This window comes from Notechis scutatus, chromosome 2 (assembly GCF_049901735.1).
Source record: "Notechis scutatus isolate UNSWTSFEM ecotype Mainland chromosome 2, rNotScu1.2, whole genome shotgun sequence".
Classification (NCBI taxonomy): Eukaryota; Metazoa; Chordata; class Lepidosauria; order Squamata; family Elapidae; genus Notechis; species Notechis scutatus.
In genome coordinates this window covers 143,423,618-143,443,398 of record NC_142010.1, presented here as the reverse complement: position 1 = coordinate 143,443,398, position 19,781 = coordinate 143,423,618, and the positions used below count along the sequence as shown (strand labels likewise).

Sequence of the window (19,781 nt, the reverse complement as noted above, 5' to 3'; positions counted from 1 at the left end):
GAGTGCTCTGAAGCCACACTTGGTGTTAAGCCTATAATATAAATACAGAGGTGGAATTTTAACGTTCTCTGCAGTTTATTAGCAGCTGATAAAAGCTTTGTGGTTCCTGAAACCTGGGGGGAAAGCGGTGATCTTTCAGCACAATTTTTTAGGGATACACCTGCTATGCATTCTATAGACATCAAAACATGTCAAGTAGGAATATAACTACATGCAATCTATACAAAGCGCTCTTTGTGCACTGCACATGATGTTATTCATCTTTTATAACAGCCCTCCTATTTGCTCCCAAAGGTACTGTTTACCATGAAGTGCACCCTGGCAAGTTGTTTTTTTTTAAACAACAAAGGGCTCATGCACAACCCCCTTTTCCTGTGAATTCCTCTTCTCCCATCCCTGCTCTCAATGCTACAGCGGCATTTTGGAGCCCCTTCTGGAGCAAAGGGCACTCACACTTCCCTTCACATCCTCGCTGTTTGAGGCTCAGTCTATCCTCTCCCCAGGCACCCATTCCCACTCTTTTTGCTAAACGCTGGCTCTGTCCCCAGCTGGATAAAACCTCCCTCTGAGCACCAGAAGGCAGCCAGCCAATCACAGAGGGACAAAGGGCAGGACCAAGGCTGCCAGAATGACAAATGTCGAGGCTGGCACTTGGGAAGAGCCAGTTGATGAGCTGAGATCTCTTAAGGGAGAGAGTCCTCCTGTTCTGGCAACAGCAGCAGGTCCTGGTGACCAGAAAGTCTCAGAGGTCCTAGAGCTGATTGTCTTCTCCTGATTTTGGGCAGATTGCCAAGCACCCTGGAATGCAGCAAAGGCGCAATTCATGAATTCCAGGCACTGCCGCTAGACTTCCTAACGACGTCGTTTTCCCCTGAATCTTGCCACTTGAGTGCTTCATGGCTTCCACTTACAGCCTCCAAGGAAGCTGGACTCCTCTAGCCGCACTGACCTTACTATGGACTTCTTTGGCTTGGGTTGAAGGAAAGCCAAGCTGTCCTTCCTGCAGGATGCCCCCACTGGAACCCAGTGCCGAGAAAGCCTTCCTGATCGAAGTAGCCAAGCAACAGATACTCCAGAAACTGAACCTGAGCGAGAGGCCCAACATCACCCACCCTGTACCACGCGTGGCGGTGGCCAATGCCCTACGGCGACTACACATGGGCAAAGGCTGGACAGATGGGACGGGACACTTCTCCAGCTGGGAAAAAACAGAGTCCGATGAGCAGGGGTACGAGATCATTAGTTTTGCAGAGACAGGTGAGTGCCTGCAGGTCTTCCAAATGTGTTAGCCAAGGACCGAATACGTTAAAACAGAAAGCATAGATCCTTTATGTTTATGTCCCTCTGCTCCATAATTTGCTACCTATGAAAGTGTGCTTGGAGAGGAAAGGCTGCAAATAACTCCTGAAGTCTATCCCATGGTTTAGGTTAGAGCCTGACTATGTGCTGGAATGCATCAGTTGCAAAAAGAGAAAAAGGTAATGTGTGTTTTTGGATCTACTGATCAATGGGGACAAATTACACCTTTATCATCAGGTCTAGCTTCCTGTGGCACCTCAGATCTACATAGAGATCATTTCCTCTCCCAAAGAACTGCGTGTTTCTGTGGTCAGAAAGATGTATATTTGGCATTGTCGTAACTTTATCCAACCAGCTGAATCTTTAAGATCTTCAAGATTGGAAGTTTTCAAACTTTTTGAAGTCCTGGAACCTGTTCATTTTTTAAACATGAAATAAAATCCCAGTATGCCTGATCAAGGGATAAGGTTCTGGTGATATATTTTTTTTTAAAAAAATCTATATTCAAATGAATTCCCCCCCCCCCTTAGTCTCTCATCATGTTGAAATTCCCATTTACCGGTTCCAGTGCAGCCACTGGGTTAGGGGATGTTATACTATCATTGCAGGTTTTGCCATAGTGAGAGAAAAAAACACCAGATGACCAAGAACACTAGGAGGACAAAAGAATCAATTCTGTCACATCAAGGATTCCATCAAATTGACTTACTATCTTTTTAAAAAATGTTTGTTTCCTGCAGCTGTTGGTCCATTTTTCTTTGCTTAAAATGCAACCTGAGATGAAATAATGTGATGCAGCTGGTTAAAAAGGATAAAGTCAAAGGGTTGCTTTTTAAAAATTTATATAAACCAATGTCTCTTATACCCAATAGGCAGATTTAAAAGAAGCTTGCCTGTCATTCTCTATTCATCCATATAGAAAACAGGTAGCTGCAGGAATATTCTGCACAATCTTATTGGTTTAGTGCTTCATTTAGTCGTCCATATTTCTGATTTCATCCTTTGGGTTTGGCCTAGTAAACCCCAAAACTCAAGGTTTTTGGGGAATTCCTTACACATCACATAGAATGCAAGAACAGATTCAACCCCAACACTGCTGTGTTGAGGGGTGCTCAGACTTAATTCATGTATATGCAATTACTTCATTCTATGATGATTTTTACATTAATGCCCGAGGGACTGTATGGAGAACAGGTTTAATATGTACATGGGCATCTCATCCTGGGCAAGCTTTACTATTAAGCTTCTAAGCATATTATTATAAGGTTTACAATTTAGGAGCCATATTTTGTGATGTATAGACTAGTCACACCGAAGATATATCTAAAGTAGACAAAAGTATATATTTAATGCTGTTCCAAGAGCAAGTGAAATTATCTTTCTTTTTTGCATTCATTTGCATACATGCACATAATTTTAAACACTGAAATAGCGCTGTTGTGATTATGATTATTACTACTGCAATTGCTATTAGGGCTGCTTGCACTGAGTAGCTCAATTTCAAATTCAGAGCTAAAGAAGGAGCTGATCTAAAAAAAAAAAAAAAAAGTGAGTGTTCCTTAGACGATTCCATGGTTTCAATCCAACAAGCTGCATTGGTCATCCCCTCCTGGTGCCTTTCAAACTTGTTGGGGTTCTTGGCCAGCATGGTTTTTGAAGGCAGATTAATATACAATATATGAGGCTAAATGCAAATGTAGCAAATAAGTAAAGACCAAAAAACAAAACAAAAACCCATTGACCCTTTTAAAAGAACTTGGTCTCTAGTTTGGGGCTGGCAGCTTAGAGACTGATACTGATTTTTGCCGTCACCGTTTTCTCCTCCACAGAGCCTTCTGGCCTCCTTCAGTTCCAGCTGACCCATACAAAAGGTCAAGCCATGCATGTCCTGAAGGCCCAGTTGTGGCTGCACCTTAAGGCGCACGAAAACATCACCATAAAGATCTACGTTGCAGGACAGTCACCACCGGTGCTGGGAGAGCAGCATCTGGGAAGCCAGGGGAGTGGTTGGCACACTTTTTCCCTCATGCCAGCTCTGCAGAACTTCTTCGAGCACGAAGACAAAACCTTACGCTTGCAGTTGCACTGCGAAAGCTGCCATCCCAACATTATGTCTTTGATGGCTACCGGTAGCAACTCTCATCAGCCATTCTTGGTAGTGAAGGCGAAGATAAAAGAATCCGGCCATCGAGTCACCAAACGCAGCCTGAGCTGTGACCAGAACTCAGATCTGTGCTGTCGAAAAGACTATTATGTAAATTTTCGGGACATTGGTTGGAATGACTGGATCTTCAAGCCAGAGGGCTATCAGATCAACTATTGCATGGGTGAATGCCCTATGCACCTGGCAGGTGTGCCTGGGGTGGCAGCTTCCTTCCACACGACTGTCTTCAATTTGGTCAAAGCCAACAACATCCCCATTTCAGGCCATTCCTGCTGCGTCCCCACACAGCGAAGGGCCCTTTCGCTGCTCTACTTTGACCCTAATAGCAACCTCATCAAGACAGACATTCCCGATATGGTTGTTGATGCTTGTGGTTGCAGCTAAAGATGCGGTGATAAGCAGGGAGAAAAACCAAATGGACAAAGAGTAAGAAATGAGTTGCCACTTCCCTTTGGACTCCCACGAACGTCAAAGAACTCTGAGCCAAATTGAAAGGGTGGTATTATCATGTGGACTCTTTTCAAAAGAGCAACAGTTTTGTTCTTTCAGAGAGAACAAGTTACACTAAGATGTAAACTAGTCTGTTTTCTTACCAATGTATACTGCGTAATGTAGTGCTATGCAGGGCTGTCAAGTCTTGGGACACTGTATTTGTCTTCCTCTCTGAAGTTGCTCCACATGGATTGGATTTACTTGGGAACTCCTTCACTGGATGGGCAAAAAAAGGGAGACCAAGAAGAGCTGCCCAGATTCATAGCCAAAGGACTCTAAACAGGTTTTGCCTTTTGTACTGTGTGTGTGTGATTTATTGTATTTCTCTTAATGTATCTATATTATTTTATTTTTTTGGAATGACATTTGTAGCAAAGCAAGTTTCAATAAAAAATAATAATAATAACCATTCAGTGTATTCTGAGAAATGTGTGGCACGCCTATAAATGGGTATCTTGAGTTCAAAAACACTTCAAAAACACTCTCTTTTACAAGAACCCATCCTTAGAATTCAACCACAGCTCCACTTTTGTTCCCTTTCCTCGTCCTTGCGACTCACAAATCTATCCATCTCCCACCTCCTGCTGCACCACACTTTGTCACTAAGCCAGTTTCCCACTGTCTGTACATTTAGCAAAATTCCTGAATCTAAACTCTGAGCTTTTCTGTCACTCCACCATGAACTGTCACCATAATGAAAACCGTGATTGAGGTGGAAATTGGCCTATGCGCTATCACAAATTGCACTATCACAATTGCCTGTGCAGAGAGCTAGAAAGATCCAAGAAGGGAGGGAGGGAGGGAGGGAGGGAGGAAGGAAGGGAGGAAGGGAGGAAGGAAGGAAGGAGGGAGGAAGGAAGGAAGGAAGGAAAACTCTAAGCTACATCAACAAGTACAATGTTATTATACTATTCAGCAATCATCACACTGCACCTTGTCCTCCCATTTTAGGAAGCACACTGACAAACTAACTAGAGGAAAGCCAGCAAAATGATACGGTACTGGGAGGAAAAACTTATGAGTAACACAGTATAGACTAAAGCTGGAGGAGACAAGATTGAATGAATGAGACATGATCGTCGTCTGAACAGTTATGTAGAAAATGGGCCAGAAGTGTTCAGAAGACAAAGCAAGATAAAGTGTGTTTAAGTTATCAGAAAGTTAATTTCAGTACGACATCAGGGAGAATTCTCCTGATGGTAATAACAGTCTGGATGGATGGATGGATGGATGGATGGATGGACAGATGGCTGTTCTAGCTGTGGTAGTAGTGAATTCCTGCACTGGGCCAGGAGTTAGACTACATGATCCTTAACATTCTTTCCTACCCTTAGCTTCTATGTTTTTATGAAAAAAACAGGACTAAAACAGACCTAGTTATGGAAAAGGTTGATTTAAAACATGAATGAGAATCATATTCTGCCAGCTGTATTTTGCAACTTCCGGCCCAGATGAGCTTTCTGCTGCTTCAGCCAACACAAGGTTTGAAGCAACAATACTTGAGTGAGGGGCATCATTTTGCCCACTCGTGCACCACTTTGCCTATTTCATAAATGTCAAAAGTGAGGAAAATGACCTTGATGCAAAACTGCAAAAGCTTTCTGCAAAAGCTGATTCCTAGGCAAAACAGGCTGGAGCAAGGGTGTCAAACTCAAGGCCTGCGGGGTACTTAAATCTGGCCCTTGGGGCTGGCCTGGAAATAGCAAAGGACTGGCCCGCAATGCCTCTGGGAGCCAAAACCGGGCATGGGGAGGCCACGTGTGCCCCCCCCCAGCACCCTGTTTTTGGCCTGGATGGCCTCCTTCAGCACTCTGCCAGCCAAAATGGGGCACAGGGGGGGCCACATGAGGCCTCTCTGTGCCCCGTTTTGGCTGGCAGGGTGATGCAAGAGACTCTCCAGGCCAGGGGTGGGATCCAACAGGGTTAACTACCAGTTCGGAGATTTACGATGTGCTTCCCTGAACACGTGTGTAAATCTTCGTCATCTAGCTGCCTGGACAGCTGAGCAGCGCTGCGTGCAGGGAAGCAGCATTTGAAAAAGCACTTTTTTCCTGCTTTTTCAACCGCAGCTGTGCCTCGCATGGCAGCTGAGGTTGCAAAAGCAGGAAATAAAGGTCAGGTAAGAGCCCGGGCAGGCATGTGGGCCAAAACAGCAGCAGACATAGAACCGGTTCTATGTCTGCTGCTCTTCAGAGCTACCAGTTCTACAGAGCTGGACAGAACCGGCAGAATCCCAGCCCTGGTCCAGGCCAAAAACAGAGTGCTGGAGGGCTCTTGCACTCCCCTACACCCTGTTTTAGCTGGCAGGGTGCTGCAGGAGATATCTGTCCTGTCTCCCCCCCACCCTCTACAGCCAGCCCTCGGTGGAGAACTACAATGCTGATCTGGCCCGCAAAGAAATCCAGTTTGACACCCCTGGGCAGGGGTGGGATTCTACAGGTTCGCACCTATTCGCTAGAACCGATTGTTAACATTCTAAGCAGTTTGGAGAACTGGTTGTTAGAAGAAATTACTGGCCTAATCCTGTAAGGAAGGCAGGAAGGAAACATTCTGGTGTTGCTTACAGAAACTGCCTCTCCACTAACCCTTATTACATTTTTGGCAGGACCAGACATCCTGTCTCAGGAACTTCTCTGGAATTTTTTTCCCCTCCTTTGCTGGTACTTTGCTTGTGTGGAGTGACCATTCAAAGTTACAATGGCACTGAAAAAAGTGACTTATGACCGTTTTTCACACTTACGACTGCTGCAGCATCCCCACAGTCACGAGAGGCCAGGCAAGGAGATGCGTGCCTCGATGTGAGTGATGCTGAGTGGGCCACGCCCAGCCAGTCACATGACCACCAAGCCACGCCCACCAATTAAGCCACGCCCACAGAACCAGTTGTTAAAAAAAATTGAATCCCACCCCTGCCCCTGGGCTAGCGCATTTTTAAAGCCTAGACTATAGATAACATTCAGAAGCAGCTCACACAGATGCCTCTCTAATTCGGTGAATTATAAGAAAGAGAAGGCAAAGCACCATCACACTTGCAAGATTCAGATATTATAGCTAATCTCAATAAAGCTACTTTTAGCCTTACTGTGGAGCTGGCTTCCTGGTCTGTTCTACCAAGTATGACTGACAATGGCAATTTGCAGGTGATGAGAACCACTTCCTTCAACATTGCCACCACGTTGGATATATGGGAGCTTGAGTGAAATTGGCATGAATTCTGTTTGTTTTCCCTTTTAACCAGAGCAACAGCTCACAGGCACTGAGGAGGAGGGATGCCCAGAGAAGCAGGAAAAAAGCATCAAGGCTCCTTTCAAACCACCACCACCTCTACATATTGGTGACCTATCACTTGGGGCAACTTGTAAGTTGCCTAAACCCTCCATCCTAGTTTTACTCCCCACCTGCAGCCACACAACGATAAACAAGATCAACTTCCTGGGAAGTATATGGAAATTTCAGAAGAAATCTCCTTTTTCAATACGTCTCCATGATGTCCACAATAAGCAATGAGCATTTCCTCCCACCCAAACAAATAAATATCTAGAGACTTTCCTGACAGGTACTCTTTCTGAATGGTTGTGGGGATGTCTAAGAAATGAATGTGTTTGTTCTGCTTTTCAGTCAAAAGAAGAGCTGTGCAAGGGCATAATAAACACAATTTTGTTCTATCACTCTGTGAAAGAAATGCTGCTCAAAGTTCAGTGTTGCATGGCAGCTCAGAGGTCCACGATCATCAAGCCAAGTTGGTTCCCCTCTCTCATGGCCATGGATCTGTAGCTTGGAAAAGTACAGCGCAGAGAGCAAAGGGCAGCTTTCATCAGCCAGGACTCTTTGTGCACAGTCTACTGCTTTATCTGATCACTCTGTGCATGAGCAGATCACATTGTGATGTGATTCCTGGATCAGGAAGGATCCAACAGACCCTGATACTTCTGTCAGAGGCTTACCTCTGCTTGCAATGTGCACGTCCTTTGAATCCCCAGTGGCTTTTACTTCAGAAACTCAAAAGACAACTCAGGCTTAGCAAAGAGCTACACATTCTAACCCCCAAAACAAGTGGGAAATTCCATAACTAAAAGTCTGTCCAACTGAAACTATTGCTGTTGCATAATGCTTATTAATGAATAATAGCATACACATCTGGTAGAATGCTGAAAGAATTGGGATGGACTACTGAGTGCCCTGCCATTGTATTGATCTAGTGCCTAATATGGTGAGAGAGCATGTCTAGTTCCCCATTTTTAAAAAAATATTTTTGGCTGTTATTGCTATGAGGATGTGACATTTGATAGAGTTATTTATACAAAGAAAGTGTTCTCCTGGGCAAGACTCAATCCTATGTGAGATGAAATACTTCCCTTAGTGTATTAATATACACTTTTGAGTCTTAATATAAGATACATACTGGTATTGTCGCAATTTAGAAATGCTGGGAGTTGGATGCTGTAGAAAATTAATACATAAAATAAATGCTTGACAGTGGTTGGATTGATACAACAAGTCAACTCAATCTAGAGACTAAGTAGGTTACATAAATTCAACCGGTGGGGTTTCCACACCATGGCTTATGCTTAAGAATGGCCTCTTCAAATATAATGTTTAATCCAGTTTAATTCCCTGTGCTTGGACAAAGCTTTGCGGTTCATATAACTCATAGGAAAAATGTAGGTACTGTAGAGCTTGTAACTGAATATTTATCATTCAGTTCATACTGCTAATAAATGGCTTATTAGTAATTGCACTCAGATCATGACATTTTACTGTATCATTTGCCCATTAGATTTGCATTGGAGGTAATTCAGGTTTGTCTTAAAGGGGAGAGTTCTCTGTTTATGGAACTGCCTTTATTGAGCATAATGTTTTGGACAAGAAATCATCAGAGGGACTTGTTTTGCTCGGATTCATCACCCCTATCCCCATAGCTTCTTGACAAAAGTTTATAGATGGAGATTAGACAGACCTTGCAAAAACAACGATAGTGATGTAATACATTTATACCACTCCCTGTACAAAAAAGCACATCAAAGTTATTTTCAATTTACACACAAAAAAATAATAATATAAAAATTTTATGTAATAAAATTAACAGGAGAGGGGCGAAAACCCATCCAGCTAATAATCATTCAGAGAAGGTCTGCATGTTTTCAACATCCAAATGAAAGTTATAACAATAGATGCCTTATAGGTTTTAAGGAAGAGATTCCAAAAAGGCCATAGATTTTTGGCCTTCTTGGTTGTTAGGTATCAGCAATAAAGTCATCTCTAATAATCACTCAGGCCTATATTGTAATGTTGAAGGTAATCCATTAGGTATCCTGGTGTCAGACACAAAGTATCAGGACCATTTGTAATATTGCTGCATAGAAGACTTATTTTAACCCATACACAAGAATCTGGTCAACTAAAGTTCAACACTAACTTGGCACCAGATAAGGGTCAATGGAATTCAGAAAGGATTGGACTTGGAGCGCTTGTGGGAATGCAACAACTCTATGCTGATGATACACTTAACTCCACCCCCTAGCTCTGTCTGCTCTTCTCCTACATCTGGTTCACATTGATTAGAACCTGACACTTTATAAGCATAACCTGGCTTGGTATTTAACAGGTAGCCACTGCAACTTCTTCAAGGACAGAGGAGTAATATGTCCACAGCCGAGAACCCCTTCAGCAACCTGGCCACATGGCCAGAGCAGTTTCTGCATCAAATTCAAGCATTGACTCACATAACACATTGCATTAATCTAAGCACAAAGTTGTCGCCGTGTGAATAATATTAGATATCTTGAGTGGCTTAGTCAAAACCAAAATGGGTGGGTTTTGTCCAGAAACAGAGTAGAACCAGATCATTTTGCTGTAGATACAAATTGAAATGTGTTTTTTCCAGGCAAAATATCATGTTTTATGGAAGGGTAACAACGGGGGAGGGGGAGCCAAGAGGTGTTTCCTTGTTGATGCTACATGCATATCATACAAACGAGGATGTGAGAAGCTATGAAATATTAAAAACAGAGGGATACCTCTTTGCACAGCCATTGTGATGTTGAGAAGGGCCCACGTGTCATCTAAAGGTTCACCCCCTTCCCATCGTTTGCCATATGGTCACTGAGGGGAGGCGAGTGGGATAAGAGGTTCAGCAGACCGTGAGAGGAGGGAAGGGGCAAGTTACAGGAAATTTTAATTAGTCCAGAGCAGTGATGGGTTTCAAATTTTTTTACCACCGGTTCTGTGGACGTGGCTTGGTGGGCATGCTTTGCATGCACATGCGCGCAATCCTGCACTCTCCCTATGTCTTCAACAGCTGACGTGCAGCAATCCACTGTGCCGCGCGAAGCAACTGAGCTTCAAAACCAGGAAATAAAGGTCAGTATAGAGCCCGGGTGGGAGGGCCCAGCAGCTGATCGTCGGAGCGAACTGGTCCACTCACAGATGATCCTCAGAACTACTGGTTCAGCCAAACTGGGCCGAACTGGTCGAATACCACCACTGGTCCAGAGAAGGGGAAACATAAGGAAGAGGTTCAGCATAATTCTGCCTTAATCACACTACTTATAAATTGTTCTGAATAATTCCTTAGGAAGGCTACCAAGCAGTGGTGGTATTCGACCAGTTCGGCCCAGTTCTGGCGAGACGGTAGCTGCTGTTGGGCCCACCCGCCCACCCGGGCTCCCATACTCACTTCTATCTGCTGAATTTGAAGCGCAGCTGCTTTGCGTGGCACAGAGGAGTGCCGTGTGGCAGCTGCTGAAGGGACCGGGATCATGCAGGCTTGCAGGAGGTGAGTTAGAACCCCTCTGCGCCTGTGCAAACGCATCTGTGCCTGCACAAAGTGTGCATTTGGCTCACGCGTGCACGCAAAGTGTGTGCACGCGCGCAAAGCATGCCCACCAAGCCACGCCCACAAAACCAGTAGCAACAATATTTGAATCCCACCACTGCTACCAAGATACTGTTACATTGCCCTGCTAGCAATAAAGATCCTTCCAGACATTGAAGTGGTTTATGATTTCTGACAGCCACAAAGTGCTTGACAGTAGAGGTGGGAGGGAAAGGAAAGTGTTGGAAAAACCAAGGCAGACAGGCTGGTGAGATATATGTACTGGTGTGCTATACTGGGAGCTGTTGAGACCCCCAACGAATAAATCCACAGGCCATGTGAAGGAGGCAACTGTGGCTTTAATTTTGAAGGAGGATTGTCTTACCCATCTTGTAAAATCCATTTGGAGTTTCTTCCGGTTTTCTTAGTTGATATCTGGAACAAACAAAAAAATTCTTTATCTGCCAAACTTAGGCAATGTAGAATTTCAGAGCTTGGAGAACCTTCTGTGACCTCCAAGAATGAAGCTAAAAAGAATTCATTTATAATTATAATAATATTATAAATTCATTTATACTATAAATTCACTCGCCAAAAACAACACCAACCATAAAAACCTCCGATCTCGTCCTGACCTAACCTTACAGCAACGTGCCCACTCCCGTATACTGCGCACAGAACTCAAAAATTGACTAGACAATGGAGAGAAGGACCTGTACATTGATTACCATGCAGACTGTATCAAAAGAAAATCACACAACCCACAACTCAGCATCCAAACCTTCTTCAACCAATCCACCATCACCCAAGACTAGGCACGCATGACCCCAACTACCTCAATTCAAACTACAACTGGCCTTAAATGCAAGCTACTCAATGCAAGAAGTCTTGTAAATAAAATACTTGAACTTCTCCTCTTACTAAATATGGCTAAATTTGATATCATATTTGTCTGTGAAACATGGCTCAACGCATCTCTCCCTGACTCCATTACCTCAGTAAGAGACTATCATGTTTACCGATCCGATCGAGAAATCCGTAGAGGAGGTGGTGTTGCTATCTTCTATAAAAAGTCCTTATATCTAAAAAAACATCCAAGTTACTCAAGAGCTTGCTCTTCCTGAGACCATTATCTGTGAACTGACCTTAAATATCACATTTCGGTTCTTACTATGTTACAGAGCCCCTGATTATGACATTGAACATGTAAACAAACTAAATAAACTACTAACATGGGCATTATCCTGCCCACATGCTTTTATCTTTCTTGGTGACTTCAATCTACCTCATATTAACTGGACCCTAAACGAATGTACAACTGAATCCATACATGCAACCTTCTACAATGCTGGGACTGGAACAACTAGTAACCAACAATACTAGGCTTAACAACTGCCTCGATCTCATCTTCTGCAATAGTTTGAATTCAATTTATGGAATACAAATTAAAGAACCCTTTTCCAACAGTTACCACAACATGATTGACTTTTGTCTCAACATACATCCACACAAAAATCATAACTATGACAAAATCCCCAATTATAACTTCAAAAAAGGCAGCTATGATCTTATAATTAACGATCTCTCTTCCCTTGATTGGCAATTTCTATTCACTGGGTGCAATACTGTTGAAGACCATTACAACATATTCTTACTACAAATCAAAAGAGCCATCAAACTATATGTATCAATAACAACTCGCAAAACCAGGAAAAACAGATTACCCATAACAATAAGGAAGCTTCAATCCAAAAAGAGATCACTTTGGCGAAAAAACAAATCTGGTCACGTTGCCAACTTCAAAAGTCGATACAAAAATCTATGCCACCAGATAAAACTGAATGCACTAATTATCACATTAAACAAGAGGAAAACCTTCTACGCACAAATTCCACCCATGCTTTCTACAATTTTGTAAACAACAAACTAAAAGACTCAAGGTCCATCCCACCCCTGAAAGGACCTAATGGCAAAGACTGCAGCGATGACACCATCAAAGCAAACCTCTTTAACACATTATTTGGCTCAATATTTGTAAACAGCAATGGATCAAGCCCAGTACTTCCTAGTCGAACCACAGACAACTACAATGATCTAATACATATCGATTTTACAGAAGACATTGTTGAAAAAGCACTGTGCAATCCATCCTTATCTATTGGACCAGACAGAATATGTGCCTACTTCTTAAAAAAGCTATCCACTGCCATAGCCAAACCTCTAAGCATAATCTTTGAAAAATCTTTCAGGACCAGCTCCTTGCCAAAACTATGGTCACAAGCCACAGTCATCCCCATTTTCAAAAAGGGAGACCCCAGCCTAGTTGAAAATTACAGACCAATCTCCTTATGCTGCGTCACCTGTAAAGTCATGGAATCAATTATTAACCAATCCATTATCCTCCACTTAGATACAAACAACCTACTCTCAAATAAACAATTTGGTTTCAGAAAAAAAACTATCCTGTAATCTGCAACTCTTACACTGCAAAAACATATGGACTACACAACTCGATCAGGGCAAAGCAATAGACACAATCTACATAGACTTCCGTAAAGCCTTTGATTCAGTGGTACACAACAAACTACTACTAAATCTAAAATCTTATGGTATCTCTGGACACCTACATAACTGGATAGAAGCATTCCTGTCAAACAGACAACAAATGGTCAAAATTGGGAGCGTCCTATCAAATTCTGTGCCTGTCAACAGTGGTGTCCCCCAAGGCAGTGTTTTAGGACCAACTCTCTTCATACTCTACATAAATGACCTCTGTGATAATATTTAGAGCAACTGTGTTCTTTCCGCTGATGATGTAAAGCTATTCAACACCACAGACAATACTACTACCCTCCAAAAAGACCTTGACTATGTATCAGAATGGTCAATCAAATGGCAACTTCAAATCTCAACAAATAAATGCTCTGTCTTAGCATATTGGCAGAAAAAATCAGAAAAGAAAATGCAAGCTAAATAATCAAGACCTTGTTGAGGATCCAAACTTTGTCAAGGACCTTGGAGTACTCATCTCTAATGATCTAAGTGCTAGAGCCCATTGTAACTACATAGCCAAAAAGGCATTAAGAGTTGTTAATCTAATCCTACGTAGCTTCTTCTCTGGTAATATTACACTACTAACTAGAGCATACAAAACATTTGCTAGACCTATACTTGAATACAGCTCACGTATTCAATGTATCATGTATCTGATATTAACACAATTGAGAAAGTCCAGAAATATTTCACAAGAAGAGTTCTCCGCTCTTCTACTCATTGCAGAATACCTTACGCCACCAGACTTGAAACTCTAGACCTAGAAAACTTAGAACTACGCCGCCTTCGGTCCAATCTAAATATAGTATATAAAATCATACATTGCAATGTCCTACCTGCAAATGAATACTTCAGCTTTAATCATAACAATACAAGAGCACACAATAGATACAAACTCAAGGTTAACCACACCAAACTTGACTGCAGAAAATACGACTTCAGCAACAGAGTGGTCAATGTTTGGAATACTCAACCTGACTCTGTGGTTTCTTCCCCAAACCCCAAAAACTTTAACCTTAGACTGTCTACTATTGACCTCACCCCCTTCCTAAGAGGCCTGTAGGGGGCGTGAATAAGCGCATCAATCATGCCTACCATCCCTGTCCTATTGTTTTTTATTTTTCTTATAAGTATCTATCTCATGTATTCAAAACTATATTTTTCTTATACCTGTATCTTGTAAGCGATTGACAAATCAAATAAATACTAAATAGAATTGATTCTCTTGAACTGGGGTGGTGGGTGCCCTTCTTTTAGTGTCAAATTATTACTATTACTACTACTTCTATTGCTATTGTTATTATCTCTTTTATTCATTAAACATGAAATTCAGTCAACTGAACATTTAAAAATGTATCGCAAATACCATGGACTGGCACTAATGGTTAATCCGGGTTGCTGCCAGCATCCTAGGTATCAATGAAGTATCTTCTTAAAATGTACGATATTCTGAGTAGCCAGGGGTGGGATTCAAATTTCTTAACAACTGGTTCTGTGGGCATGGTTTAATTTGTGAGTGTGGCTTGGTGATCATGTGAATGGGTGGATATGGCTTTGCTGGCTGGGCGTGGCTTGGTGGTCACATGACTGGGTGGGCATGGCTTGTACGTAAATACTGTAAATATTTATGTAAATATTAAATTTTTTATAAAGCTTTTACCCAAAATCACGCAAAGCAGGCAGGCAGATTGAGTTGCTCACAGAATCACAGATTTACTCAGAGATCTACCATTCTGCAGTCTGCCACCTGAGTCTGTCACATAAAATTTGCTTGCAAGCAAACTCATAAAATTAACTCACAACACACCATGTATGTAAATATTGATTTTTTTATTTTTTAAAAGAGCAACTTTTACCCAAAATCAGGCAAAGCAGGCAGGCAGATTGAGTTGCTCACAGAATCACAGATTTACTTAGAGATCTACCATTCTGCAATCTGCTACCTGAGTCTGCACTGAAAAATAGAAGCTCCAGTCCTAAGGAAGGTTCAGCTCTGCTTTTATTTTAGCTAGAAGGCAAGTAATCCAATGGTTTCCTGCTTTCTAGCTAATCTAAATCTCCTGGCACAGCAGAACAGCTGATGATCGGGGGGGAAGGAAAAATAGCAATTTACCAAATATAGACAAGTTTGATGGAGTGAGTGGGTGGGGGTTTGGATTTGGGGGAAGAGTATTTTTTTTTTTTTTTGGGGATAAAAGAAAAAAATGTTTTTTAAATTTTGTTGGTTTGGGGGAATTAAATTTTTTTTTTTTTTTTTTTTGTGTTTTTTTTTTTTTTGGGTGTTTTGGGGTTATTATTTTTTTTTTTTTTTTTTTTTTTTTATTTGGGGGGGTGTTATAAAATTTTAATGGAAATGGGGGTTATTTTTGTTATTTAAGTTTTAGGGGGGGGGGAGGATAAATAAAAAATTTTTTTTTTTTTTTTTTTTTGTGGTAAGAAAGAAATGTACACTTTGGTTAAGGAATTTGGCGTGGTGTTCAAATGGTCCATTTGTATTTGAAAGTCCCAAAAGATCTTTACCTTCTCATTTTTGACTTTTTCTACTTTATGTTCCCATGACTTTTTGGATACAGGAAAGTCATATTTTTTTACATAATGACGAGTGGATTAATTTAGCAACTTGGTCAAGTTTGTAAACAGTGTGCACGATTTTGCTGCACTCACATATTAAGTGTGAAACAGTTTCAACTTTGTCATTGCAAAGTCGGCAGTTTGGATTGTCAGTGGATTTTTGTATCTTCACATTCATGGCATTAGTTTGTAGTGCTTGTTCTTGAGTAGCAAGTATTAAACCTTCCATTTCTTTCTTGATGGTTTCCCATCTTAAGCCATGTCCATGTCAAGTTGTTATTGCATTTTCCTTCAATGTTTTTCCAAGTGCTGTCTATGCAAAGCTTTGGTTTTCCATCCATTTAATCTGTCATCCAGCTGTTTTTTCTTATATTCTGAGTTTGTTTCTGTTGTTTTTATAATGTTCTCCATTTTCACAGCCTGCAGCAATTTTTCTGTACCTTGGTTCACATAATCATTCAAATTATTATTATTATAAACTTTTATTCATTAAACATGAAACTCAGTCAACTGAACATTTAAAAATGTATCACAAATATCATTGACTGGCTCTGATTATTGATACGGGTTGCTGCCAGCACCTTAGGTATCTATTATTATTATTATTATTATTATTATTATTATTATTATTATTATTATTATTATTATTATTATTATTATTATTATTATTATTGGCTCTCATTTACAACCCATTCCACAGAATTCAGTGCAAAGTTTTTCACTTCTAGAAAATATATATTTATGTGCATTTTCCTCTTAATAATTTGTGTTATCCTTTAGCTGTACAAAGGATTATTCATCTAGTTATTTACAAGTTAATCATCTTTAAGTCATCTCTGCTCCTCTTAGGTTTTCCTCATCTATATAGCAAAATTCTACAACACTAAAAACAACAGCCATGGTTATATATCCCTTTTGATTGGAAGGGATGTAAGAAGATGTGTGTGTCTTTTGTTCTTTTACATTTCCTTTTTAATCATTGTTTAATAAAATTGCTTTTCATTGGATGAAATATTGCGTGAATGAGTTTCTTTTACCAAAAAAAAAAGTGTATTTTTCCCCATCTCCCTCAACTTTGTCAATTCAAACATACACATTTATTACATTCAGCTGCATATTTTGGACACAAAATTATTTTTATACTGTTTTGCCTATCCCTACTTTTTAATTGGGTTTTTGTTAAAAATAAAGAAATTGTTTCCCACTTTCTGCAGTTCTGTTGTTGTTTTCTTCCATTTTGGCTTAAGTTGTGTTTCCAAATGATAGAAAAAGCAAAAACAGTCTGTATTGATCATGAGGTGAGAAATACAGATTGCACCAAAACTTTAATTAGATCAATTAAAAGTTTCTAAAATAGCATACAAGCTTTTCAGTTTCCACTAATTCCTCATCATGAATAAATTATTTTATTACTTGTTCTAGCTGCTTGGTGAGTAGTCTGTACTACATTTTTAAAATGTAGATTTTTCATAAGTTATAAGGTATTTTAAAAATTTAAGGTCTTTGTCAAGGTATCTGGTAAATGTTTCCAGGCATGTTCATACAATTTCACAAGACCCATATCTGTTAGGTTTCTCTGAAATGTAAAATAGGCAATGCCATTTCTCTTGAATGAAGTACTGGGTTAAAGGTTTTTGGTCCTAATCCAGCCTGCTATTTCTGTGTGCACTAATGAGAACAGATCCCCAATTTTTGAACTGAAAAATAATCCTCACAATTATGAAACCCAAGGAAAGGAAAGATCCTAGTAATAACTTTAAAAAGAAGTTGTGTTACTAAGAATCAATCAAGGGTATTTGAGCCTGGTAGGACGGGAGACAATGAGTGGAGTGGATAAGGCTGGACTTGAAGCCGTCACTAAACTTTGAACAGTCACTAAATGAACAGTTGTAAGTCAAGGACCACCTGTACTGATAAACTGAGATGCTTAATTTGCCTTCTCGTAGAAACGTGCTCACTATATCAGAGTGGGTTATCTGTGGTTAAGGTCAGGGGTGCGATTCAACTGGTGTAACAACTGGTTCGGTGAGCACAAGCTTTGCACCCGTACTTCACGTTTGCTACTGACCTTCTCCAGCAATCTTTGCGTGTTAAGCAGCTGACACGTGTCAATCTGCTGTGCCGCGTGAATCAGCTGAGCTTCAAAACCAGGATATAAAGCACAGACTAGAGCTGGGGCTAGGCAGGTGGGCCCAACAGCTGATCGTCAGAGCAAACCGGCTCACAGCTGATCCTCAGAACCAGCCCGAACTGGTAGAATACCTCCCCTGGTTAAGGTTAAGGTGGTATACCTCTAAAAAGCTGGTTTCCTCTCCCCTCCCTGCATTCCACCATCTTACTTTGCCTTGAGTTGTCCCTGTGTCGGTGCCTCTCTCCGCTTCCTATGAGAACCTGCACCTCCTACCCAGAAGAGACTGGTGTTTATCAGCTTTGGAGACAACTGTTTCACCTGCACTAGAATGTCACCTTTGACCTATTGCATTTGGGAGAAAGAGGACAGCAATCTCCATTTATTTGCCACTTTATTTGCACTTTTAAAGGAAAACACGTTCTCCCTGAGTTGTAACTGAGCCACCCGACCTCTACCTACCGATTTTTAAAAAGATAATGTAACCAAATATAGAATATCCACATATGATAACCTATAAAGCACTGAACCAGCTCTGGTAGGCAGGAGAAATGATCAAAGAGGGGCAGATTACAGTGAACTTGGCCAACTCAGCAATCTGAATCCAGCTGTTCTTCTTCCCTTTTCTACACCACCATCTGATTTAAATACTGTAGTATCGCTGCTGTTCCATTTCTTGGTTCCCAAATGTTGCTCCATTTCTACCAATAGCATTTCAATATCAGTATCAGAGAGGTTGTTCTCCCCAGCATGGAGGTGGACTTCTTGGTGCTGATTACTGTTGGGTAAGGCCACGCACCGAATTTCCCTTCTTCTTCATCATGGGAAATCACTTCAGCCTTACAGCCAATCAGTTGTTCTGGATGGTTGGCAAAACCATTTACTGCAGGTGAAATACTCCAGATTAATTGCAGGGCCTGGGGCAATTTCAATCAACCAAAATACCTTGGAGGCCTTCTAGTCCAAACCCCTGCTGAAACAAGAGGCCCTATACCATTTCAGACAAGTGACTGTCCAGTCTCTTCATCAAAACCTTGAGTGATAAAGCACCCACAACTTCTGAAGGCGAGCTGTTCCACTGGTTGATTGTCCTCACTGTTAGAAAGTTTCTCTTTAATTCCAGGTTGCTTCTCTCCTGGATTAGTTTCCATCCGTTGTTTCTTGTCCTGTCCTCTGGTGCTTTGGAAAATAAGTTGACCCCCCCCTCCTCTTTGTGGTAACATCTCAAATACTGGAATACTGCTTGTTAGAAATGTAAGTCACCTAACAGGTATTTGGGTTGGAAATATATAAACCAGGATAGACATTTTAATACTGTATCTTTAAGAAAATGCAAAACTGTAATTGGGTGTGGTTTCTCAAACGGCCATAAGATGGAGCCAGAAACCTGGGTTGTCTTAGTCTTAGTCTCAGTGAGTCTCTTTTTCCTTCTGTTGGAGAGTATTGCCATTCCTCCATTTTTCCTAATTGACTGATATTCATGGATTTGATGTAAGTCTGATACTGAACTGTTTTTGACACTGGATTTTGATATTTGGATTATCCCTGGACTGAAAACTGACTGACTTACCTGTGAATGACTTTGGACTGTGTTTGAACTTTGCTTAAATGTTTCTGGAAGTAAAAACCTACATTTACTGTACAGTGTATCTGTGTGCTGTGTGTGTATTATTCAAACACTACTCTCAAATACGTCTCCCTGTATGCGCTCATTCTCCTAACGGGGAATTACCTCAACACTGCTATCCTGTCCCCACTAG

At 41.2% G+C, this 19,781-nt stretch overlaps 1 protein-coding gene across 1 annotated transcript; it reads left to right on the top strand.

Moving 5' to 3' along the window:
* The first annotated feature begins 404 nt into the window (after window positions 1-404).
* On the top strand, window positions 405-4,361 carry LOC113416102 (inhibin beta E chain). The gene is made up of 2 exons (XM_026673794.2): window positions 405-1,257; window positions 3,129-4,361. Exons 1-2 carry the CDS (start codon window positions 897-899, stop codon window positions 3,845-3,847), a joined length of 1,080 nt encoding a protein of 359 aa, XP_026529579.1. The 5' UTR covers window positions 405-896; the 3' UTR covers window positions 3,848-4,361.
* Window positions 4,362-19,781: the final 15,420 nt, after the last annotated feature.